Source organism: Balearica regulorum, chromosome 13 (assembly GCF_011004875.1).
Source record: "Balearica regulorum gibbericeps isolate bBalReg1 chromosome 13, bBalReg1.pri, whole genome shotgun sequence".
In the NCBI taxonomy this organism is placed as follows: Eukaryota; Metazoa; Chordata; class Aves; order Gruiformes; family Gruidae; genus Balearica; species Balearica regulorum.
The window spans coordinates 2,554,161-2,580,894 of record NC_046196.1 but is presented as its reverse complement, the minus strand read 5'-3'; the positions used below and the strand labels follow the sequence as shown (position 1 = coordinate 2,580,894).

At 39.5% G+C, this 26,734-nt stretch overlaps 1 protein-coding gene across 2 annotated transcripts; it reads right to left on the bottom strand.

Moving 5' to 3' along the window:
- Positions 1 to 511: 511 nt before the first annotated feature.
- Positions 512 to 26,225, bottom strand: CA5A (carbonic anhydrase 5A). Of its 2 annotated transcripts, XM_075765767.1 has the most exons (8): positions 25,894 to 26,225; positions 24,920 to 25,111; positions 15,091 to 15,288; positions 10,996 to 11,114; positions 9,154 to 9,249; positions 8,913 to 8,975; positions 6,945 to 7,100; positions 512 to 5,026 (listed from the first exon to the last, which is right to left on the bottom strand). In XM_075765767.1, exons 2-8 carry the CDS (start codon positions 25,047 to 25,049, stop codon positions 4,847 to 4,849), a joined length of 942 nt encoding a protein of 313 aa, XP_075621882.1. In that variant the 5' UTR covers positions 25,050 to 25,111; positions 25,894 to 26,225; the 3' UTR covers positions 512 to 4,846. The 2 variants fall into 2 exon arrangements, with proteins under 2 accessions (XP_075621882.1, XP_075621883.1); XM_075765768.1 differs by lacking the exons at positions 24,920 to 25,111; positions 25,894 to 26,225 and adding an exon at positions 16,740 to 16,899.
- Positions 26,226 to 26,734: the final 509 nt, after the last annotated feature.

Below are 26,734 nucleotides of genomic sequence, written 5' to 3'. Positions count from 1 at the left end.
TTTTTTTTCAATTGGTATTTTATTTTACCCAAAGATTTTTTTTTCAGGTTATTTGGTAAGATTCTTGTAGCCACAACCACTAAATGTGAAACTCTTGAGAGTTACACAATACATCAACACTCAGTTTTATCAAGACCAATTATACAACGGAAAAAGCACCTTAGTTGACAGGTCCAGTTTAATGATCGCTGTCAAATGAAGTAGTCTAGCAACGTTGCCCAAAATTTGGAATCCCATTTTAGATAGCATATTGCATCTAGCTGAATGTAGCAAATAATTAGATATCCTTCCATGAGTACAGTGGCAACAGAGAGGTCATTGTTCTTTCATTCCAATTATAATACAGTTCAGCAGAGTCTTTCATAGCTTTTAAGTATCACAGAATGTCTGACATCTGATTAAACTCCCCTCAATGAACTGGTTCATTCTCAAGGAGGAATTGTATTATTTTCTTGACAGAAAACCTACTGTTTAAATTGGAGACCTTAATCACACAATGAGATACAGACACAGGTTTCTCTATGTTTCTTTATTGCATAGTTGCATGCTAGTTTAACAGTTTTAAATCCAGCAGCTAGAAGTTTCCTTACATCAGTAAAAACTGAGGAAAAAGGTCTGTATCCTAGGAGAACAAAAGGCATTCCCTGTTACATATATTGTCTGCAAAGACAATTATTTCAGTAAATTATGATTAGGCAGATAACATACATTAAAATACACAATGTAATAACTGCCACAAAAACAAGATGCACAAAGAAAAAACAAAGATGTACCAAGAAATACAAGTTAAGACATTCAAAATTAAGGCATTCAAATTTTAATGCAAATACTATTGACTATGAAGTTGAACAGAAAAAGAGACCCTTCCTCAAAAGTAAGCTGTGTAGAATTCCAGTGCTCTAAAACCCAGTAGATTTTCATGAGATCAAAGTAATCTCCATTTCTGTAGCTTTTGAAGCCCAAAGATACACTCCTGTCAGACCTGCTGTAAAAACACTAATGCAAGCCATCCACGCCAGAAGACAACAACAAGAGACTGGTCAGGTATATGTGATGGCGGCATACACCTGAAATGCACTGGTGTGAAAGTTCTGGAATGTAGAAATACGGTTCAAACACTCAAATGCCAAATGAAGTTGTTCCAACTACCAAGCCACCAAGAAAGAGATTTCTGATAAGAGCGATATTTAACAGAAATATCAAAAGGCAACTGGAAGTCACACCAACATGGGTGCAGATCTACTGTCAAAAACTTATACTCCCATTTCAGTAAGCTGTCCTCAAAATTATTTCTATTACAGTCTTTAACTCCTAGTACTTATTGCCACAAGAACGCCTCCCAGTACAGTATTAAGTAATCGAAGTGACTACCATACAAGGATAAACACAAATGTGTGCTTGGACCCTTTCGTATTGTACCATCTAAAAGAAAAGCCTAAAGATTCCTATGCAGACACCTTTCAAACAGAGTTTAATTTAGTTGTGCAAAATGATTACAAGTATCACCTCTAGTCCAACAATCAAATTGTTTTTCTCCCCACACAACTGAGAGAATAAGGCAAAAGAATTATATCCCACCTCCTGTTTTACATACACGTGCACGGACACAAAATTATTCTTCTTAGAATTATTTTTCTTGAAGTTAGCTTTTGCAAGACCAAAACATTCATTGTAACATAAAAGTTAAAACAAAAAACAAACCCAAAAAACCTTTCTGTTTATTTCCAGTCTGCTAATTTCAATGACAATCCACCCTGCAACTGAGATACTGCCTGCCTTAACCAGAGATGCTAAAACACTAACACATAAATGCAAGACTCAAAAACCAGCAAAATAACTGTAACAGAAAATTCCTGTAAAGCTTATTTTTGTAGTAATTTTTTCTACATTGACCCTCTTTCCAGATATTTGAAACAATCAGTGCTGAAATTGATTAATTTTATGGCAATATACTTAGATGTGAGTTTATATAAATACGTATGGAGTACCTTATTAATTGTATGACTGGATAATATACCTATTCTCTAACAAAACTTAACAAAACTTCCATGCCAATATTTTAACAAAGTAAATCTCTATGAGAATTTTAAATAGATCACTGAAAACAGAAGATAGGCAACATCATCTCTGATGGATGCATGATGGTAAGCACGTTAAGAAGAGATCTACACACCTAGGAAGAAAATTTGGTTCAGCAGAGCAAACCTAACCATTGAGAACTCAGTTCGGTACGAGCATACTATGGCATTATGAAGCACCTGAAGATCATTTACACTACAGTAGCTCCCCAAGAACAAAATATGTATTTTGTATTTGCACATGCTAGGAAAGCTATGCTAACTAGCGAAACAAGTTCAGTGGATCAAACTTGGTGAAAATTACCAAGACAACTAAAAAACTTTGAGCAATTGCATGAAGCTTTTTAAAAGACCCATTCATATATGACAAGGATACTGATGCAGGCTACCTATAGCTAGCTCAGTGCTGCTGAGTCACTTGTATTTTTAAATGTGAAGGTAACATTAAAATGTCTTTATATTACAGTTTTTCCTAACTGCTAATAATGAGGAGCAAAAATCTCATAGACAAGACATATGCCAGTTCTGAATCACTGCCATCTTCCCACAGGGTCCTCCTCAGAAATGTGTTTGCAAGAACAGCACTGCCTGAAAACCTCAAGCTTAACAATGACTAGATCATGTAGTTTCAGGCGGAAAGTAAAAGAATTTTTTTTTTCCTATTGCCAGAATTGTAGATATCCCTTTCAAAATTATTTTGGAACCTGTCATTCTCTGGCAAAACCATCACTGATATGGTTCTGCAGAGCAGAAACATAGTAAAAAAAAAAAAATAAAAAATCTGGTTGATGATGCCAAACACTCTGTGGTTGAACTATACTGTCTCAGTTAAACTAAGTTGATATAGATTGTATAGTTCATCCAAGTTCAACCAAGGTGGTAAAATTCAACTGAGCAGTAAGGACTTGGGAGAGGTAAGGAAATCAAAGATGCATACACTACTGTGTTGAATATACTACACCGAAAAGGTAATTATACTACACTGGGAGAGAAGAGAGATTTCCTTATATTAACCTTACGAGTGATTCTACATGTAAAGTGAGCACATTTCCAACTGCCAACAGAGAAAGGCACAACTGTTGAAATGCCTGAGGTAGAGCTATTAAGGCAGCAAAGGCAGAACCTGGGCACTTAATTGGCTAAACAAAAATATTCGAAAGCCTTAAAATCCTCAGGATCATAATAAAAAGTATTAAAGTGCTTTTAAACTGAACACTTGGACTTAAAAAAAAAAAAGGTATCAATTCTAAAGTTCTGCATTTAGCATTGACAAGCTAGTGTCCTGGCATCACTTGGTGCTGAATCACACCAGCAACCAGTGACCTTGCTTACTGGCAGAGGGAGACCAGGTAACATCTGTTCTCTAAGAAAACTCCTCAAATACAATCAATCAAGATCACATCATGAGTTTACAGACAGACCTGCTCCTCCTCAGAAAATCCGACCACGTATTTGGTACATGAATTTCATGCACGGGCACACTGTTAAATACAGTAAAGCATAAAAAGCCAGTGAGAAAGGTGCTAGAGAGGAAGTTATGGCTAGTAGTAGTATGCTTCAGAGGTAGATAATACTTGTGGCAATTGGACCATAACTCTAGGATAAGGCTCCACAGCAGGCAGCTGACAAACAATTTTGTCTGGTCCACAAATAAGTTTCAACCACCACTCCTCTATTACCATAAGGTGCTATAATACAATCTGGTCCCCAGTTTCGTGAAGCTAGGTAACTCTTTTTATAAGTACATCTTAAGACAAAACTTTGAAGAGAGTGCACTGGTACTCTGAGTTACTGAAAAAGAAAAAAATCTGGCAAGTATGTGAATGCTGCGTTTTGTCCATACTCTCCTAGCACTGAATTAGGTTTCAGAAACTGCTGTTGATTATTTTTTTCCCCAAAAATCCCATTGTGAAGGCCAGCTGGGGCTTATCTAATTTCGCCTTCCTTTGATGTGCTCAATTTCCTGGGATCAATTGGACATTTTCACCTAATTTGCTGTTCTTGCCAGTCTTGAGATACTGGTGAATTCTCTTCTGCTCTCTTCTCCTGGCACATTATTAATACAGAAAAGTAAAAGCTGCCAAAGCTAAAAACTTCTACACTTGTTATAAGGTTTTAGAAAAAGTCTTCTGGCTTGTGGTGTAGACAGAGTGGACGTTCTGTGACATCCATATCAAACATGGATGGTACAGTCAAAGGAATGGAAAGAGGTTAGATTCTACAAGTCATTTTTTCCCTTCTCCTCTTGTCATCCTAAGCACCAAGGAAAAAGGAAGAAGAATAAATGTGTCTATGTATGTGTGTAGAGAAGCTAGTTCACTTCCCAAACCTCTGAATTCCACAAAAGGACCCGATCAGTATTAATACTTTTCACTTCTTCCCACCTCCTGCTTGCATGTTTTAGCTGGGATTATGAATTCATGCAAGTCACTGAAAGAGCAGTTGAAGAGACAGAGAACAATTCAGGAAGAGATCTCCTGCCCTTATTTTTCCTTTCACTGTCAAAATAATTCCTTACTGATCCCTGCTTTGAAGCAAGTCAATTTGTTAAGAGTTAATATTATTTACTACTTTAAAGAAAACAAAACTAAAAAAAAAAACTCCACAGCTTCTCTACTGAAGGTCAAATGGCACTTAGCAGAACTAAAACTGGCTGGCTGTGAAACTGTATGGCATACACACACTGCAGAAAAGGGAAAAATAATAATTAAAAAATAACATCTGTTATATCCAGGTACTGCAGTCTGAACTGCCATTTCATGGGCCATCTATGGCCTGATCTGCTCAGTGTGGTCCTTGGGCTGTACTTCGGTATTCAAGAGATGCCTGCTTTGGAAGGATGAACGGACAGTTCGATTCATTAATGGCTGAAGTGGGCGAAAGTTGTCTACCATTCTCTTTTCTTCTTCACCATCTGAAGTGAAAAGCAGCATCCGAAATGCCTCCAGCTGAGAATGAGAAATGTCCAATTTTGTGACTTTACTAACTGGAAAATTACTGGAGTTCATGACAAAACACATTCATTCATGCTTGGAAGAAAAAATAATCAAAGGTACTATTATTATATTTGTATTCTGAGAAACTTTAGCGTGAACTACTGGCACTTCTTTGTCACCTGCTGGTAAAGATTACACCATCATCCATATCAATGCAGAAGATGAATTGTAAGTCATCTTCAGGTAAACTAAATCTCAAGTGCGGCATATCTGAGACTGAACCAATTCCCGTTCAAGTAAGGGAACATATGCCATCTTTAAACCTCTCCAGCCTTCTTAATTTGCACCCTTCCTGAAGTTATATTATATAGACATGCATATGCTGGCACCCAGAAAAGAGGGAACCTCAACAAGCAACAATCTACATAGTTGTTGTTCTCAGTGGTTTATAACTAGGGAGTAAAATAAAGTATGCAGCAGATCAGCTTTTAATGCTCACAAGGGCATTACAATGTTAAGTAAACTATGAGCCTTTCTGTGCCATAAAAGAATGAGAGTGAAGAAGAGCCAAGAAAGAAAAAAAAAAAAAGTTCAATTGAAAAGAATGACACATTATGCATTCAGTTCTCTCTGCTCCGTTAACAATCTTCAGTTCTTCCCGTCCTGTTCCTTTATGTAAACTAAAACATAAAGATCAAGTACATGGCTATTCTTCAGAGTTAGCATTTGTTTGGAGCATGACTTTGTAGATGGACTAGCTCCATCTAGTTGTATAAAAAAAAAATAAATCAGTATTTTGCCTCATGTCGTTGGACTCGCACTTCATTATTAATCAAAGCCTCCAAAAAAGGGACAATGCACAGATAACTTTCAGTGTCTCTTAAACCATGAAAAAATGGTAGATTTTTTGGGGGTTGTTCATTTTTACTTGCTTTGCAACAATCTCCAAGACTTGTTCTATGCTGTAATGTCCCTCAAAGTACTCTACTTTTTTGACTAGACAAAAAAAATCCTGAGAACTTCCAACAAAACCCACAATTGTAGTACAATTCCAATGAGTCCTCCTTCTAACCATTTTCTACTTGTCCCTACATCTACGAAGGAATAACATTACATTGAAACATGAAGTACTAAAATTAAAAGCATATGGTGTCAACTTTGGGTTGGTGTAACAGACTATTGACCACAAACTCCTCCACTTGAAATAACTTCTGTAATACAAACATTTGCTGCAACTTTTGGTTGTCTGTCCTTTTTTAAAGGGGAATTAAAAAAAGGAATTCAAGGACAGTATAACCAAATACAGAGTAAACATGCCTACAAAGGCAAAGGAGAACACGCCAGTGGGGCCTCACTCTATCTCTTGCCATCAGAATGGCATGTGAAGAACTCGGAGCCACCATCTCTTCTGTACCTTCAGAGTCCGCCCAAGAGAAGAACAGAGAACTAGTCCTTGCAGTCTCTGCAAGATCTCTGTGCAAATGCATGTGGCTATTGAGAATACGCACAGAAGGTCAGAGTTTGGAATTGAACAAAACCTGCCCCTTCTCCTCCCTTCCTCCCACAAAAAGCACTGCATCCTGGTAAGGAGAACAAAGTTATGCAGTGGTCCAATACATAACCTTAGAAGTTTTCAAGGGGCAGCTTCCAGCATAAGCCATCATTTATCACAGATCAAGATAAAGTGCTATCTGAGAGCTGGAGAAACATCTTTTAACTGTTTACTGAAGAGGTCTGAAGTCTTTCAATAGCTGTTGTTAATGTCCGGATACCTCCCCAAACAAAGCCTGAGTGTGAAGCAGCCACTGATCTCCATGTATTCAGAGAATTACTGGTACTGGTAAGCAACTACTAGTGTGCATCTTCCCCTCCACGGCAGCATGCAATCAAACAGGTATGCTATGATTTGAAGCGTAAGCATGAGATTTACCTGGTTCTCATCAACCTCTATTGGCTTCTTCTTAATAATCCATGTGACTGATTCAGTAAGTGGGGGAGTAGTCAAAGAGCCCGCATAGGTCCAATAATCAGGGCACGAAGGTATCAAACAGGAGGGATCAAAGACATCAAACTCGATAACGGTGTCCTAAAGCCCAGAAAGAATTTATTTTTTAAAATTGTGTTTCGTGGAAAAAAAGTGACAGGAAATTTAAAAAAAAGCTTAACAATAAGATGAAATACTGTACGTTATTTATACATATGCAAAATTAGGTATTGTGAATATTAATAATGATCAACATAAAATAATTTAAAACCTCCTAAACTTGTACAAAATTGGCAAGCTGGGTTTGAGGCATAAGAGGCAGCTAGTGAGTCGACAAAATTTAAATATTTCTGTTGTCCCCACAAGCCATTAGGAATTCAGTGCAGAAGAAACAAGGAGTGGTGCAAAGGAGCAACTGACTGCGTCTTTGTGGGAGCTAGAGGCAAACAGGAAAAAGAAAGAAAGAGTGGTGGAATAAGTTCAGGTAGTTCTGCCAGATAAACTTAATACACTGCAAACAATAGCACTTTTACTTTTCACAACGTGATTTTAGGCAGCAGGGAGAGGGAAGAGGACTAAAGTTTTACTTAAATCGCATCAAATATTCACGTCTCCAGAATCTGCACTCCCACAAGTGAGATACCAGACAGCATGTAGGAGCTTCAGAGCCCATGATGTCCTACACAAACATTTTACTCTTGAGGTGTTTCCAGGATATCCTGGCAATGCAGGAAATGAAGTTCCTGTTTTTCCTTCAATAGCCTTTATCAGTTCCCCACTGAGAATGAGAAATATTACAGTACAGAATTTTTCAATAAGGAGTTGGACAAGAGATTCTAGATGGGAGCTTTCACCCACCGTGTGAGAGAGGAAGGTGCAAGGACATCAGAATGGGCACTATCTGACCTTCCTCCTCCTCCTCACCAGGGTGATATTCCTTGGGTTTGGTGCTTAAGTCAGTGATATACTGGCAACAAAGGTTTTCAAATGTTTTAAGTCAAGTGCTTATGAGTTGCCAGGTCACCAACATCCTTTGGAAGTGAGACCCCTTTCAGAGCAGCCCACATGCAGCTTGATGAGCCTAATGTTTGATATTACCATTTATTTTTAAAGATCTTGACTTTAGTTTCTTTCAAATTTATATTGTATTCTCATAATGGATGTATACTCACAGATTTTTGTAGGTCTTTTTGGCAATGAACTGATTTGTTTGATATTTATCTGGCAGAGTTTTCACTGCACTGCCATAAATATTTGGTTTATTTGGATTAAAAAAAAATCCTTACTGTGATAAATAATGGCACAGCGACTTCAACTGGAAGTGCTTACAAGCCAGCAAAATTCTTGATGCGTATTTTTTTGTGTGTACTTTCAAATAGGAATAGGCATCTGGAGGAGCATGAGCTGCTTCTGAATGCTATCAGAGATGCAGCACTCCCTCTCCTGGTAGAAGTCAGAAATCAGCTATTAAGAAAGAGTCCCATTCCCCTAGCAGAAAATTTACAGTGTTTAAAAAAAAAAGCAAACAATAATCTCCTCAAAGATCGGACAAAAATCTGGAAGCCTTAATTCCATAAGAAATAAACTACCACTTTACGCAGCACAGAAAGTTCCTTCCAGTAAAACAACACACAAAAACTAATCCAGTGGCATCTGTTTTCGTAGAAGCAGAAGAGCAGGCTTCAGTGAGAGCAAGCATTAAACATGTGCATGCATGTATACAATTCCTCCTTAAAAATTAGCTTCCCCTCCAGTATAATCAACAATTCACCCAAGGTGTCAATCAGGCCCCCTACTGACATTTAAGGAAGAAAGCATTTATTAGTGTTTTGATATTCTCAAAGTATCCTCGATGCTGGCTGACTGCATTAGCTATACTGAGTGATAACCGGTGGGATACTTAAAAATACTTACTTTGTGTTTAACTGCTGGCAAGGCATCAACCAGTGTCTGAAGCCCTTCATGATGGTCTCCTAGCTGCAGAGGACAGGTAGGAGTTAGAGAATCATTGAATTGACATTCTACATGTCTACCTTAAAAAGTTTTTTTTTTTTTATAACAACAACAGAAATCTAGAGGTAATTTGTCCTAAATTGGTTTTAACAAAATGAAAATAAAAGGCATAGTTACAGCTTATTACAGAAAGTGAAATTACCTTTAAAAACACTCCAATAACAGCCAAGCCGTTACCTTCCATTACAGCTTCTTCAAAAGTTGGGTACACAACGGCATTCCAGTGTACTAAGTGCAACTGGAATATAAATAAATGAGGAATCAACACATGCACAGAACACAGCAATGATATCAAGAAACTTTGCTTTGATCTTTGTTACATTTGGTCCTTGGCAATTTGAGACACTGCAGTGAGCTACCTCAGAAATCACATGCCCCAAAAACGAGGACCACGACATTATTGGAAAATAATGGTACTCCTTTTTTTTTTTTTCTTTTTTCTTTCTTCCTTTTCTTAAACAATAGCTAGACCCCCATAAACTACATTTCACACATATGAAAGGGGTTTTGTCTGTGGGAGACTGATTACAGGAATGCTAGTTAAAGGCACAAAAAAAAGCTTAGTATAGCTGGACCTGAATGACTCTTCCATCTCCTAACAGGAAGATCAGAGCATGCTATTCTGCTAAGGAACATTCTCCTGTACATAACATAAGCTCCCTCTGGACTGCTTACAGTCCAATACAACAAGTGTTCCATTGAGGGGTTTTGTGTATTAACTAGATAGCTAGCACCAGTTCCAAAACTTAGTCATACACCCTTGCCCTTAATAAACACCTTGCCAAGCTGACAGGCATCATTATGAACGCATTAACAAGAGATAAACATCTTCTCAAAAATAAGCTATAATAATTTTTCAGATTCTCCATTTGGGCATATAACTATGTTTATACCTGTCATACTTTCCTCTCTGAGCAACTTAATCTGTTTTTTGTCCCATTGGCTCCATCCTTTTTATTGACTCTCTTTCTGCCTTAGTAGTTACTTCATCACAAAAAGTTTTGCTACTTTAATAATTGCTTACGAATTGAAAACAGAAAATAAAGTGATCATGACAACCACTGTATTACCATAGAACTCTGCTATGCATTATTCTAATGGCTTCAAGGAACACACAAAAAAGTTGGTAACTGGAATAAACTTTCTAACATTAGCCAAAGCTCTGGGGTCACATACACAAGACGGTTATTGTATACAAAGTAAGCAGGACCAGACCTTTTGAGTTATAGGTATGGGTGTGAGAATTAAATAATCATCCATTTTCTCTTTAAATATTTTTAAAAGAGTATTTACTATGTGCTTTGTTTCTCTGCAAGCGTTTAGTAATAATAAAGTGATTTTAGATTTGGAGGTCCACTAGAGACAGCAGGTGAGATGCAATGCATTCACCATACTCCCAAGAAAACAGACCCTACACCTCATGTGAACTCTTCACTTACTGCAGCTCAGAGGTAAAGCACTTACATTTTCATTGAGAACTGAGCTTGCACATTTACCTAATATTTGCTGTCCACCTGATCTGCACCACATCTGCTGGGACCTGCAAGTTCACTGAGACCTGACTGTGCCCTCAGCCTGCTTTCTGTCTCATCCTTTTGCCCTTTAAAATGGGGAAGGACAAGAAGAGTTGTGCCACTCCATCCAGAGTGAGCTAGAGTAACTATGATCCTTTGCTGCCTGTCACTGGCTTGTCTGGCAGCTACCCCTGGGGACATTCAGGGAGAAGAAAACAATACTGAAACTTTCAGTAATGGGGCCAATGTTCAGTTTTAAGACTGTGCTCTTCTCCAAAAAACACAGGGAATATGAACTTACTAATAAAACGGTAGAGGAGCTGTGGCACCTACCAGGTCTGATCCTCAACAGTAAACTGCAGTTCTTCAAACTGGGAGTCTTCTAGCATGCAGTCTAGAGCCTCAGACAGTCTGAGACCTAACCTCCAGTCCCCACAAGCATTTGCATTGTTCAACATTTTATCTCATACCTCTGCCGGGTAAAATTTACTGTCAACTGTGTGCTCTGAACCCCACTCATTTATAGCTCCCCAGTGGAAGTGGAACTGCTTTAGCCTGTATTGGTTTTCCAAGGGACCTCCAATGATTACTAAAAAACAAAACAAGACACACATATTAATAAACATGACTTAGAATTGTCCAAATAACAGAGCAAGATCCTGCTTGAAATAAGTTTGCCCAGGGAAGAAATCAGGAGAAGCAACTACCTTACTGAAACAGTCCTCTATTGCTTGGCTACTTTTACAATTTACTTTGCTATGACAAAACTGTTCAAGCAAACACATCACTGTTTTTCCCTGCAGCCTGAATCAACTACATCAAATTGAAGGTGATAAACTGAAGGTGATAAACTAAACAGTCTCCTTGTCCGTCTCCCCTCAAGGGAATTTTTTTCCAATCCACATCAAGTTTGGCAGAGTCATGCCGATTACTATGCTTTCTTTGAGCAGGCATACGGGAACTGCCTTACCAGAAGAAACATGTATGACAAAGCAATGGATACATCTATAAAATGGCATCCCAGCGAAGCCTCAATATCTATGAAAAATATCGAATTTTCCCATGACAATACAAGACTTAAAAATCCAATTTTGCCAGAAAAAACAGCACATTGTGTCAAATGTTCAACTCCGCTTTTTTTTTTTAAATTACAAAAATCCAAGCATACTATTCTGCTTCAACACATCTTTCAGATTGCATAACCAATGTGAAAAGATTGCCTGCACAGCCAGAAATATGCTAATATTGTGCCTATTGTAAACTGCTCAAGCTACACTCCACAAAGCATCTAAGCATGCAGTCTGGGCAAGATTCTGAGTTTCTGGAAGCTTCAGTGCACTTTTTAGCCACAAGTAAAGCTAAACATTCAGTCTGCTCTCCTGATTTCAGGAGGCATCTCATCATTTTGCAAACACATGAATGAAAAAGTCTGCCTAGTTTTCTCTGTAGTGTTGGTTTTCACTCATTTCCTCCTAAATGAATCAGGAACATCCTGCAATGTCTTCTTGATAGTTATTACATCACAGCATCTGTTAAATGAGACACCATAATTACTAGCAAAGGGCTAACAACAAATATGTAGCTGTAGAGACCCATTTGCTGATTTTTACTTAACTGTATGTCATGGTTAAATTTTATAGCAAACCACTGTACAAAGTACATAATCCCAATGCTACTTTTGAAAAGAAGTTAATCACTTTAATACTAAGGAGAAAACAATGAGAGGCATTAAGAGTTGGGTTAGGTTTTTTTCTTGTTTTCTTCTCCTCTGAAAGCCAGCCAGCAGTTTTGAAATTCTAACTAGAACTTGTGATAGAAGAGTAAGGTAAAATGAGCTACGCAAATTGACATTTAATTGATTTCATCCACTGAGCTCTTAGCATAAATGCAATACTGCAATCACTAAAAAAATCATAACAGAGGAAAAATAACTTTCAGGGATGGGATTAAGATGTGGCCCACACTGCCAAGCCTTTCAGAATGAAAGTTTCTGCAGTCTAACACTATCCATTCCAGATTATGTGATGATGCAAACCTGCAAGGGACTATGTTCACATTAATAATCATATTCACTCGAATGTTTACCTCATGAATAACATTAGACACAGGCACACATATGTAGAAAATCAGGTTCCCATAGTGGACACTAGAAAGTGACAGGAAACAAGTAGGAATTTACAGTTCCTTTACATTCATTTCCTCTCAGTTTAGCAGTCTTGATCATTTCAAAACAAAACAGAAGTTTACAGGAACTCTAACAACAAGCAGGGGAAAGAATCACATCACTTTTTGTTGTAACCCTAGTTCTGTTTCAGTCTCATTTCCTTTCAGCAGGTGGCATTCACGCACACAGACAGGACCACGTACTGTACATACCTTCCCCACACCCTCCTCCTCCTCTGCTCATAAGCAAACACCCCATGGCAGCACTACCTTCATCTTTTGCCCAAGCCTTGTTTTGCCTCATCTCAGGAGTTGGGCATTTTTGTCTATCCTGGATGCACATTTCATTTTGTCTTTCATCTTCTGTATCAGTTCTGTTGCCTTTTTCTTTTTTTGGTTTATGCATACACTTTCTTCTCTGTATTTCTAACATTGTTAGACAGAAGCTGGCAGAAAGAAAAATCAGAAAACAGAAACAGTAAAGAGACAAAGGTGGAGGAGAGAGGCAAGTGCTTGAAAACCTGGCCATTTATACAGCAACATCCCATGATCTGTTGTTCCTCTGTCATTTTGGAATCCTGTCACTGATAGTTTAATGCCATCCTCCACTAGCCGTCATCGCCCTTCATTGACTTAAATTCATTTGAGGAAGATGATGATGATAAAAAGGCAGCCATCCAGAAAGAGGCAGCAAGAATGCTCACACTTAAACATTTACCTCAAGTGTTCAGTCTTACAGATGAAGCAGGTAAGATCTCTCAGAGCTGTGATGTGCTCCGAACAGCCAGCCTCTGAAAGGCCAGCACCCCTCTAATTGACACTTCTGAGGATCCCATGCTTGCCTGTCACAAAAACTGTTCCTGTGTATTTAAATGGGGTGTATTTCCTAATCTCCTGCTGGCAGCTCCCCTCCATTACATCAATCCTTGCAGAAAAAAATCCCAACTTTGTTATCCATTGAGCTGCAAACCATTACACTTTTTGGGAACGCATCCTCAACAGATAGTGGGGTATGGCTGTATAAAGTAAAAGACTGTTAAATTAAAAGCAAAACCAACCTAAAGTTAGTAAGTTAAAATCACTGATGAGCTAAGAAGTGATGTCTCCAACTTAGTCTCTCTTCTAACCCCACCCCACTAACACAATAGCAGTTTGCACCATGCAAATAGAAGGGCACTGCTTGGTTTCTTCATTAAGTATCACGGTGCTCAAACAAACAAGGACAAGAATATTCCCTGGTTGGAAACTAATATTCTTGGTCAACAGCTATAAACAACAAAAGAGACCCCCAAACATCACACAACCCCTTGAAAGCTCCATGCATTCCACCACTACCATTTTTGCTGCATTATTTTATTAGCCTCTTTCTAAACATAAACCAGAAATACTTGTATCACAGAGACAAAGCAGTTGTTCATTAATATGTTGAAAGCTTCCTTTCCAAGAGCATTACTACATCCCTTATGAAGTTCTAGCATCTCTCACGGTAAGCGGTTGTCTTAAACAGCAATGACTGTAATCAAATGGGTTCAAACTTGCCCAGGGTCCCTCAATGTTTCCCTCCAGGACAAGTTGAGTAATCAACATGAATAACGTGCTTCACAATATCCCTGACCGACTGCTACCAGTCCATCTACCCTTTACAAAATATCTTCTTTATACATACCAGCAATATCCTTTGGTAAAGTCAACTATTAAAAGGAACAATGGACAGAAAATCCAGAATTTGGTAGCAACATCTTGATTTTAAGTCACTTGATTCTATTGAGCATTTAAAGATTTAGCTGCTCAGGTCAGAGTGCTTCTTCACATTAAATTGCTGGAATGCATAATTGCATTTTGCATGCACAGACTCCTGCTTACACTAAAACAACAGGAACACATGCACCTGCTCCCTATGGTAGCAGCTCAGTATTATTTAATTCTCTGAAAGCTTACTGAGATAAGTATGTGTGCTTTCCAACTGAAAGTCATTTTGCTGCTGATTATTTCAAATGCATTAAATATATCTGTTAACACCACAAAAGAGTTGAGTGGCAGATTAATAAAGTACAATGATGGAATCTCATTTCAAATTAAGTAGATACAGATACATATGACTGAAGATTGACTCATGTAGACAAAGCTGTGACCTAATCAAAAGAGGGCATTAAGGCTTGTGCAATAAGTTTCAACCTACAACAGAAGATTTGTGCACAATGTCTGTAGTAATAAATACATAGCAAGTGAGACCTATATAGAACTTCTGCATTACAATTCCCATCACTTTAAATCCATGTTCAGCTAAAGCGTTAACTGTACATTCATTTTCAACGTTTTTCCTGAGGTTTTACATCATGCAAACATTTCTCCTCTTTAAGCATTAATAAGACATTAAATAGATTTGTCTGAGTTTTGCTTACTTGATCTATCAGTAGAATCATCAAACTCAACCAAGAATGAATATCCATTGTTCCAGATGTGAAGACATGTTGTTGGGTCATAGCTGATTTTCAGAGGCTTCAGAAAGGGGTCATAAACACTGTCTCTCCACTGGATATTGATAGGAGACTGTCGGGTGCCCCCAGGAATTGTAAGCGGACTCTGCCAAAGTGGATGCACTGGAAGATGATGAAGAGAGTCAGGCTGTAATGCATGATACAGAACTTCCAACTAAACACTTCAGAACTTTTTGGCAAGAGAAGGTGCTTTGGCATATTGGCTCCAAAGGCTAATTCAAGTCAGCTGATGCACAGGAAAGTAAAAAAAAAATTATACATTCCATTTGCATGACTCAAAGTCACACAGGGAAGTGCAGTAATTTGACTTAGAACTGTGTTGATACCTTTCTGCATTTGCAAAATGCTCTTCAAAGAAATTCTGTCCCCTTATTTGCCAGAAGATTGTTTTCCTTTTATTGCCAATTGATTTTAAGGTGGCTTCTGTTTTACAGCTTTGCCAGAATTTCAGCACACCACTTCAGCTTTGCTTAGAGATGGTACACATCAGTACCATCACTGATGTCAGATTGCACCAGACACAGGATAATTCCCACTAGAAGGCAAAAATACTCTCTTGAAGGTGCCAGTCTTTCGCCTACGTGCGCTTAGGAGTTACACCACTGCTCCTGAAGCACCCATACCAATATTGACCAAGACTAGCTTAGGCAATCAGGACCTACAGCTGATCCCCACACCTGCAAAACCCAAAACTACTCATTTTGGGGGCAGCTTGGGCATCTCAAACTGGCACAAGCAGGGCAGATGCATTAGTACAGTTTCCACTGGATTTTATTCTGCTTAAAAAAGAGGACTGAGATCTGTGCGGACTTGGGGAGCACTGGTTTACCTGCTGTCCCCTGACATCAACAACCCACAGACAAAAGTTTTTTGTGCCCTGCCCAGCCACTGAACCCAAACCAGGGAGGGTCTGAAGCCCTGCGTTACCAGCTACTTCATTAGATACAACTGCTCACGGTCTTTCACAAGGGAAAAGCATAAAATAAGTGAAATCCTTTAACAAACCGCTCACATGAGGGACAGCTAAATAACCTTGCCCCTCGGTTTCCTCAGCAAGGAGCAAACTTTATCGGTCTGCGCAAGGTCACCGCATACAGCTAACACAGAGGCAGGCGAGCAAAACATTCTCCAAAAGTGCCACAGCCCTGTTATCGTTACTGCCATTTCCTGATGTTCCAGCAGAGGAATTGTCGCGGACAAAACCAGACTGAACTTGGCGTCCCCACCTCTTCTACACAAACTTTCGAGGCACCGGCAGCCCCCTCAGCCCGGTGGAAGCAATGGAGGGACGTGGGCTCTGCCCAGGCCCGGGGCAGGCCGGGGAGGGCGCAGCGGGGTGGGCAGCGGGGCTGCCTCGGGGTGGGGGGACAATGAGCCGGGCAGGGAGAGCGAGGGGGGCTCCGGACAGCGACCTGCTCTCCTCAGGCGGCGGAAGCTGCTCCGGTCGAGGGCTGACGGCAGCCCCGGCCTGAGACAGCCTGTCCCTGGGCGGACCCCCCTGAGGGAAGGGGCTCCCCCTGAGGGAAGCGGCGCGGGAGGGCGGTAGCACTCACAAGCGTCTCGCAGGCGGTAGGAGCAGCAGGCGCCCAGGCTGCACCGTCGTATCCCCCGCCGTGAGGCAACGGCCACCCAAACCCGGCGCAACAACGGCAACATCGTAGAGGAGTCCGCGGAGTCGCCGGGTGCCACCGCCCAGCCCAGCCCGGCCCCTTCCGGCACGGCCTCCCCCCGCCGCTATCGCTCCCTCAGGGGCGCGGGCGGGTTCTCTCAGCACGGTTGAAGGTGGCTTCTACCCAGCCAGCGGCTTTTCCCTCAGGGACAGGCCGAGGCTGGATTCTACCGGCATTTTATCCAGTGACAACATTAGAGAAGAGATCATCGTTCCCTACGGGCGCGTGTTCGCCATTTCCCATGGTCAGGCTAATTCCTGTGCCTCACTCATGCCAAAGCTGTATTTCCTCACAGGGTAATAGCAGCAGGGCTTGCTTACACACTTTAGTGGATTAGCGTTTATTCTTGTCTAGTCAGTTTTGCTTAAGTAGGAGGTTTCGGTTTCTTCCAGCTGAACTTGCGCTGGAGCATGATCTGTCTCTCTCAGAGAGATGGGTGGCCCTGGCACAGCAAGGTCCCTGCCCCAAACTGCACCCAAAAGAGTTACAGTTAACTTTATGGCCACTTTACCTGACTGCATCTGTCTCAAAGTCTGGAGGGTAAAATAAGGCCCAGCCGGGGATGGTGAAAGGGGCCAATTTAGCCAGTGTTTGTTTGGCACTGTGTGAGGCAAGCCTTGATGAAACTGGTTACAATCTTGTACCTTTTCTGTGTTAACAGCTGCCAGTGGGGAACACAAAGCAAAAAGGGATGTCCATTAAAAAGCTGGCAGTGTTGGTGAAAGCAAAGATGAAGTAAGTGTCCCCATTTTTGCCAGGTCTGTTGGGCAGCCAGGAGCAGAACACCACACTTCAGCTCCTGGCCTTCGTCTTGCCACCTGCTTTGAGTCATACTTCTTGGTTACTCTCTTAAAATAATTTTGCAAATCTGCATGTACTTTTTGGGGATTTTTAATCTTGTTAGGGTGAGTACTTTTGAATTTTCATGAGGAGGAATGTGACATAGCATTGAGAATGTTTAACTGAAATGGAGACAAAATACTCAGCTCAAGCCAACCAAGAAGCGTTTGCTGTAGTTGACAACATTGTGTAAGAAGTTTTCATTGCATTCACAGCATAACCTATTTCAAGTACTACTCAGTTGAGTAAGAGGAGGTTGAACTCTGGCAAGTGATTTGCTTTGTGTGGCTACATGATCAGAAAAAAGGTTTTCAGGAGATAGATAGACAAAGAGCATGTGATCTTAGGATGTTAAACCTGGGTTTAAATTTAATTTTACTTCCTACCCCCCAAGATAAGCCTTCTTTAAAGTGCAGTCTTTTTTTTGTATATTAGGATTCAGTTGCAAACATAATGAATTCTTGGTTTGACTCTCAATGTTTTTCGGGATGGCTGATCTTACTATCTTCAACATACAGTGTCCTGTAACTTAAGAAGAGATGCGTACTTGATGAAATTGAAAACAGTTGCTGCCCATAAACACCATTATTCATTCAGGCTTAATCACAGTTTAATAGTGTATTGATCATGGTTAGGCAACTCTAGCACAGGTCAGATGTGTCTGTTGCTGAAGCTACTTAGGAACAACACATAGCTTCTGGTCATGACAACAACCCATATGAGTTTCATGCTTAATTGCAGCAGGGAGCTCAGACATAGCTTCAGATATTGTAATACTAAGCATAAACAAGAGATACTGGGTTTTATTCTCATTGACTAACAAACCAAGATTATAATTCTTTCACATACCATTTTTCTGTGACATCCTCTAAATACAATTGATAATCTTGGACAGCTTAGAAGTCACATCTACCAAATTAACTAATGTATGTATATCCTATATCATAGTGTAGATGCTTACAGTTGCAGAGCGTAACCTGGTTTCTGTACAACTATCACTTTTCTGCCTGTTAAAAGCAAATGAAAAAACAAGCCTCAAACTCCACTGCTTTACACTGTGGCATTAAGATGACCAAACTTTGTGAAGCTTTTTAGGGATTTGATCCTGCAAGGTTTTGAAAATGTGAAGTTTATGATAGAGCTACTAAGCTGAACAGAATGAGTCATTTCTTGTGGGTTGAAGAGCACAACCAAAGGAAAGTTCTTATGGCGTAGGCTTTCGGAAACGATGGGCTGTTCAGGTGCAAAACTAAAGAGAAATAACTTTGACCTACAAAATTTTTGTTTTCCTTCTGAATCATTCACAGAATCTGCATCCAGTTTTATGTGCACATGCTGTTTCTTACTGAGCATAAATTTCAGTAAAACCTTAGCAGTTAATTAAAAAAACCCCTTTTCTACAGGGTTAAAGAAAACCCTTCAAAATATGAGCTCGGTGGCAGTGAGATGGTTTGTTTTGGAAATGGCAGACAGGCAAAAACTACCTGTGCAAAAGGAAACATAAGCCCTAAACCTTATTCCCAGCACTTAGCCAGTGTGGCCAAAATCTTCTTTTCTGGACCATTCCAAAAACAGAGTTTCTCCTTGGCTGTGTCCCAGCTAGAGATGGCGGTTTATGCAAGAGAGACATGACTTGCATGCAGTGAGCTGGAGAGAACAACAGCAGCCAGATCTCTGTTGTTCTCATGTTTTTCCAAATTTGTTACATTTCTGGACCATCTGGGAGGTTTCAGCTATGCTCTCTCTTGTTACTGAACTGAGAGTAGTTTCTGTGTATGGAGAACACTGCAACCAGAAATCTGGCAATTGGCCTGCTGGATGAATTAAAGTGATACAGAGTCTCTGTGGAAAGAGAAGTAGAAACCTCATCTGCTAGATCTGTTTTCAACTGTGCAAAGTAAAAAAAAAAAAAAAAAAAAAAAAAAGTGACAATTTAAGTAAAATGCAGTTTGCATACTTTGCTTTATGCATGCCTCATTTACCATCAGCTTACTGAGGGTCTAGTCTATTTTTTACATTTGTTACACACATATCTATGGTATTGTCAGAACAGTTATAGTAAATACTGTAATAAAACAAGCATGACCAAGATGTGAGTCATCTGTGAAGAGAGATCTGCCACAAACTAATCTGTGCCTAATCTGTGCTTGATTTATTTTTTTAAAACCTTCCAGACACAGTGATGCTCCATTTAATTTTATAGTATTTGGAGGCTTTTTACATTTGCACTGTATTTTTTTCCTACTTTTCCCAGCTGAACTAGATGTATGGAGCCATCCAAATAGTCCCAATCTTTTGAATTTTTTTCTATAATTAATCACAGCTGTGGATGCTTTAACAGGTCTGTTTGGAGTAATAGTTAAAAAGTTCATTTAGCATTGATACAAGTATCAGAAGCTTTGGTGTGGGAGTCAAGATCCTGATGAAAATACAGGTTCTGTATATTACTGGGTTATCATAATTTATAAGACAATTTCCAAGAAAATATTTTGAAGGCTACAGTTCTATGGTAAAAATCCAAAATAAATTCAGTTAAATGAAGGGATTTACTGCCAATTTACACTGTTGTAAACTTGATTTAAAGAGACAAAACATTTTTCAATGTTTCATTTTTGAATTCCCTGTAAGTATCCTGGGGAGGAGAGAGTTCTCACATACGGGTTACAAAAGTAAAAGAAAGAGTATGAAAATTAATTCAGGTGGTTGTCAAGTAAGAATGAGGAGTAAAACGACTCCACTTCAGTGGATTTCAGTCTTTATGGCTTTAATCTTTAAGGAGGAAAAAACCCCAACCAAATGAAAACCTGTTGAATAAAGCACTTGGATTTGTTTACACAGGGACTTTGAAACAAGCTTCACCCAGCTCTGAAGTAGAACAGGGAGGACAGCACAGTGGGAACAGTTGAGAAAGCTCACCCACTTGAAGGAAATACGTTTTTGTCCTAAGTTGAGCAGGGGTGCTTTCCATAGCAACACATTCTGAATTAGAAAAATAAAACCAAACATATTACTGAAACTCAGTAAAGAACCATTTAAACTTTAAAGGACCATGGCTCTGCTTCAGCCGCTTGGATTGAATATTACAGAGGAAATCCAAGATAGGTTGATTTCTTTGAAGCTTTTTAGTATGAATCAAGATTTTGGAGGATAACAGTGATAGTTGGCTGAGGTCCATCGTGACAAGGTGTTGAAAGTTCTGCTGAATTGATGTCAGATTTGGACTGTGATGTAGGCCAGTTTATTGATAAACAGTCCAGTGCTTTTTTACCAAACGGATGTGACTGACAGAGTCCTCTAAGCTCAACAGGAAAGCAGCAGCAGATTGTGAAATGCTGAGCTTTTCTTTGCTTCCAGAATGTTTGGCTGAGATAGGAGCCTGGATGAGAAGGCAGCGACTGAGGCTAAGTCCAGATAAGGAGGAGGTAATTCCAGTTGGCACAGTAAAGCAAACAGAGGCTTTATCTTTTCTGTATAAAAACATTTGCTAAAATTATGCATGCAGGCTTAGTAACTCAGCATGGAAAGGGCTTAGAAGATATCTCATGGACGATTTGTGCAGTTACTGCAATTGTATGTGCAGTCCTGGAGATGGCACACCTGGATTGCATGTCGTTGCTGTACTTATACAATTCTTAAAAAAAAACCCAAACAACTGCAAACTTGAAGGATTCTGCTTTTCTTGTAACTTCTTCTAAAAGGATAAGAAAGAAAAAAACCCCTTCAGGTCTGGCAATAATTACTAGGGTGAGGGTATACTCCATAGACTTAAAATCCCTATGAAGAACATTTCCAGCAACTCCCTCCCTATTGTATTAAAAGGCACCTGAAGCCACAGCTTCTGTGAATTGTTACAAGATACCACAGAGCTTAGTACAGGCATCCACTGCAGTAGTCCACATCACTAGAAATTCTTACATATACGCTATGATTCTCAGCAATGTTTCTAAAGTTCTTTCCCAGTGAATTGCAGAAAAATACTTTTCCCCTTGTAGGGACACAAGGGGAATGCAGAAAAGGCACTGGAAAGCGTCAGCCTTTGAATTGTTTAACCTAGGTCCTCACAGCAAATGTCTTGAGTTAACTGCCAAGTGAAAGCATCACTATGCAGGTCGGTGAGCGACTACTCCTGCATGTGGGAAGGGTGAGGGGAGAAAGATAAGACGTGAAGTTTGGGAAAATGGTGAACTGTACATTAAAGACATTACCTAAGAGCTCAATAGTCCAATTTTACCGTTTCTTTGATCAAGTTTTTGTCACTGAAAGGGCTGTTTGTACTGTCAGCTGTGAATAGTGGAATTTAATCGATTGTTCTTTTTGCTTTGAATGCATGTTGTGCAGAGGGTCTAGCCACCAGATGGAGGAACCCACAGGCTGGCTTCTTCAGAGCTGGTGTCTATTCACTGGTAGCCAAAACCAGCCATTCCAAAGATAGTGTTTTCAGTTTGTTTTGGCATTTCCTGCATGAACATCATAGAGCAGAGAAAGATCTAAGTAATAAATAGCATCTGTCTTAAATTGAAGAGGGGAATGAGAGTAAACAGAGATAGATAGCAATTGTAATTATTTTAATCAGCGATGGTCTTACAATGGAACAGCCTTGTATGATCTCTTCCTGGAATGTTTGTTCCCATGAAACGAGTTTTGATTTCTTAGTACAGTTCCCCATGGACAAATATCCACAGCAAAAAATATGGCATCATTTCACCCCTTACTGGAAACTGATGGACCATGAGTACCCATGAAATAATTACTTTCTTCATCGCATGTGGTGATCTAGAGATCTCAGCTTTTCTCGTTTGCTTTCTTACTCCACTGAACAATTTCAAATAATTTTCCTAGAGTAATACTTTCACTAATGGAACAGAAACATAACACTCAATTGTAATATGTTCCATTCCTGAAGTTTTTAATTCTATAGGCTATAAAGTTTTGTGGTATATTAAAACTGAACAAGCAGAAGAATTAGGAACTGTGTAGAGGGATTTGGTGCTGCTGATTCATGGGTTTCATTACTTTTTTAATGAAGGATGTTGATTTATATTGTCTGTGGGACTTCTGAAATTGGAAGTCGTTGGACTCGCGGTGAATATTCACTTGCAATCTTAGTTTATGTCTTCAAATATAAAAATAATGAATAAATAATAAAAATTAATGAATAAACATACAGGACTTTTAACCACAATTACAGTGGATTCTCTGGATTTCCCCCCTGAAGCAGTAATTCATGTCACTGCAAATGATGAGCAGGATTGTATGAGCCCAGGCGTTACTCTTACTGGCACAGGTTTTGGCTTTAGCTGTTGAATCTCCAACACTGAATAAGTTTGCTGATAAACTGCAGATAAAGGAGTAATATAGACATTGCTTGTGACTATTAAAATATGTTCTCTCATATGCACACATCCTTGTATGGAGTAAGTGTACATACAGTTGTACAAACACACCTAATGAGTATGAATTAATTAGAAAAGCTACTTTTGCATGCACCTAATTAGTACACCTAATTAATATGAATTTGTTAGAAAAGCTACTTTTTATAAGGCTGAATCATTGTTTTTATAAACATTACTGTAGTGCTTTTCTTTGATTAGATAAACAATGGCTCTTTTCCCTTATTTTAATGGGAAGAATGAAGTTTCTGAACACGCTTGTAAAGAAAAAAAACTGGTAGGAAGGAAGTAAAAGTTTTAAGAGACTTTTGAGCTGTACTAAGAAAGCTCTACACAGGTCAGAAAAGGGAAGAATACTGTCGTGGATACATGTGTGACTCATTTTAATTTTGCTTTAGGAATTGGGCTCTTGTAGTAGTTTTCACTAATAAAACAATTTAATGCTAGTCTTGCTTCTAGAATTAGGCATCTCCTGTAGATTTAAAAGGCACCTTTTCAAAAGGAAGGTGAAGTGCTGTATTAACTAGTTATGGTACTAGATTGAAGTGCCCATTCTGTTCAAGCTTTCAGAATACAATTCACATTTTCTATTCTGAGTAGCAAAAAAAAAAAAAAAAATTTAGACTGAGAACTCTGAAAAACATGGCAAACACTGTATCTTTATAAAAACTGCTCTGAATTATTTCTTATGTGCTGGGGAACTGGGAAGCTTGCATGCTATATATTACATAAAACTTCCATGTGTAGGAATACATGCAACAGTGCACATTGCACTTGGCAGCTAATCTACCAGGTTTTTTGAAATGCTAGTCACTCAGTGGCAGAATGTATTTTGGCATCATCTTCAAAAATACATTTACAAGTGTTGAGCTATTAAACATTGAAAGTTACTCACTATTTCTTGAGCTTTCAATATAAACAAAGCCCTATGCTTGTCTCCATTCTACTTTGTTTTAAATGTGTCACAAAATCAGCTGTTTGCTCATCAGTTCAGTAAATAAAAGTTTGTCATTTGATAATTTAAATAGAAGGGAATCATGCCTCTATTCAAGGAAGGATCTGGCTGTTCTTTGGGAAAAGTTAGTAAGCTAAATACATTTACAGAGGATAAAAATTAGAAAACAAAAGGATTTCCTAGATGTAAAAAATTACTCTTTACTATTGCTCCATTATCTGCACACAAATGAGAAGAGACGCAGTCTCTGGCTGGCCTCATCTTATTTGTAGGTAAGTTAATCAGTATTTTAAATAACTAAGTCTTTGACATCTTCCAGTAGTATCCTGCATCTCAGGAAGTGTTTCATTGTAGTTCTCCTGTACACCACATTTGGAGGGTTTTAGCGGTCTGTACTTCTGTTAGGTCTCATTTTCTAAATTAAACGTTGTAGCGTCTATTAAATTCAAAGTCACTCAGAATCAATTTGCACTAAATGTGCTTTGAATTACACTTATAAATACAGTCTTCATTGAAAACAGTCAAAACCTTGGAGGATAAAATTAAAAATGAGTTGTTGTATAGTCTGTTTCTTCATTGTAGTTACAAGTGAAAAATCACAGAGAACCCAGTAACACTAACAGTAGTAATAACAGTGTTTTAATCCTGCACATGGAGACAGATCATGCCATTCAGTACAGTATTTCTATCTCTAGTTTCTCTCATTCTATTCACTCTTTTTTTCTTTAATCTTTCAGTCACATTCTCAAATTTCCCTTTTTGGTTAGCTGACAAATAAGAAAGAGCAGCAACACTTAACTACATTTGTCATCTTTGTACCGCTGCATCTCTCTTACGCAGGTATCCAGTACTATTTTCATAAACTGAAATACACTTACATGCATCATTCCTGTTTTTATGAGCGCAGGCGGCCAGACTGCAGAGTCGTGCTGGCACTGCTGGTGGACTCCATATAGTTTTCAGCTGCTTGTATAAATGCACCAGAGTATTTGCCTTCACACTATTCATCGCTATCACCTTGGCACTTGAAATCTTCAGTTTGTCAAACAGGTAGAGGAGCTTTCCAGAGCCTATCAACACAAAGCAGAAAAACCCCGGTGAATATACAGCTTCAAGGTAACTGAGGGGTCTCCAGACCTATTTATAAAAAAAAATTTGAGAGCACCCTTTCCTGGTTGGAGAGGTGGAGCTAACCAAGTAGTTAATTTTCAACTTGTCCCTGGACTAGCTTCTTCATTGGCTGTACATTTCATTGGAGGGCTGGCTAGTTGATGATTATTTTACATGTGCTTTCCAGGTTCTTTCTCAGCTGGCTCTAAGAACACCAAAGGGTTACAGAAACCGCTCTTTTGCATGCAAGGAGAGGTTTCTTATCATTTCTTCATGCATACATTCCTTGAATCTGAATAGTTGTCTGTTTGAATACTGATAGCTAAGAATTGCCATCATTAACAGCTGCAATTCTGAGGCCTGGTGACTTCACAGAAATCTAGTAGAGATCAAGGCTTGCCCAGGAGAACGGGAACAGGGAGCAGCCTCCTGCAGGAGAGTGGTTTAGCTCCAGCCATGTAATACAGTACCATCACAAGCTCAAGGCGAGGAATTTGTTCTTCTGAACTGTTAGATGTCCAATAAGAGGAATAATTTTGTAAAGACTAGAAAGAGGAACAGACATAAGGAACCATCATGGCCTCCCCTCACGTCAGCTCACACATCACTTTGACCCAGCTGAAGTGTTGTTTTTCCAGCAGGGAGAACAGATCAAGATGCTTTCCTGACCTATGTTTATTAGGGATGAAAGCATGAAGAATGTTACTCTTATTTCCAGATGCAATTCCAATAGCTTTGTTACCTTACACAAAAGGTCCTTTAATTTTCATTGGGATGGTTGCTCTTCCTCCCATAGCTGCAATCCACACAAGTGGCACAGACACAAGTAGCTTTGGAGGTAGAGCTGTAGTTTCTCAGGCTAAGCACAGAAACACAGGGAAGCAATTAATTCTCAAAAGACTTCTCATAGTGTTACAGATTATAGTAGGCCAAACAGGAACAGAGAGTTATTAGAACAGCGTGCCTAGGCAGGTCAGGGAGCAGCCAGGGCCAGCTGCTCCCCAAGGACAGGGGACCAGGGAGCCAAGGATGAGCCCAGCACAGGCAGCACCCTCCCCAGCAAGGTGCCACCTCACAGAGGCTGAGCTGGCTGCTGGTAAAAGGGGCTAGTGGCAGCCCCAAACACAGGTCCAAGGTCCAACCAGACAGCCCAGGCAGGAGCAAAAGGAGACAGGGCCAAAGACAAGCAACACTAAGGGTGCAAAGTCCTTCCTAGAGAGAGAGCTAAAGACAAACCTGGGGATGGGTGCCCTTACAATAGAGCTTAGGGGATCAGGCTTGGGCTTAAATCGGCTCCTGGCCATAAGAAGTGTGGTGGGTGGAGGCTGCAGGTGGGGCTTGTGAGGCCATGAAGGCTTGGTAGTGCCCCCAGGGTCATGACAGCACAAAAGTATTGTGGGGCCTTTAATAATTCTCATGTAAGTATTTGCAAAGTCCCTGTGATTATTTTCCTCCTTTAAGTACCTAGGAGAGCATATTTTAAAAGCTACAGAATCTGTCAAGGACAGAACAAGCAGAAATGACAAGGCTATTAACATTGTGCCATTAAAAATTTGCCACTAAAAGTCACTCCTTAATCTATA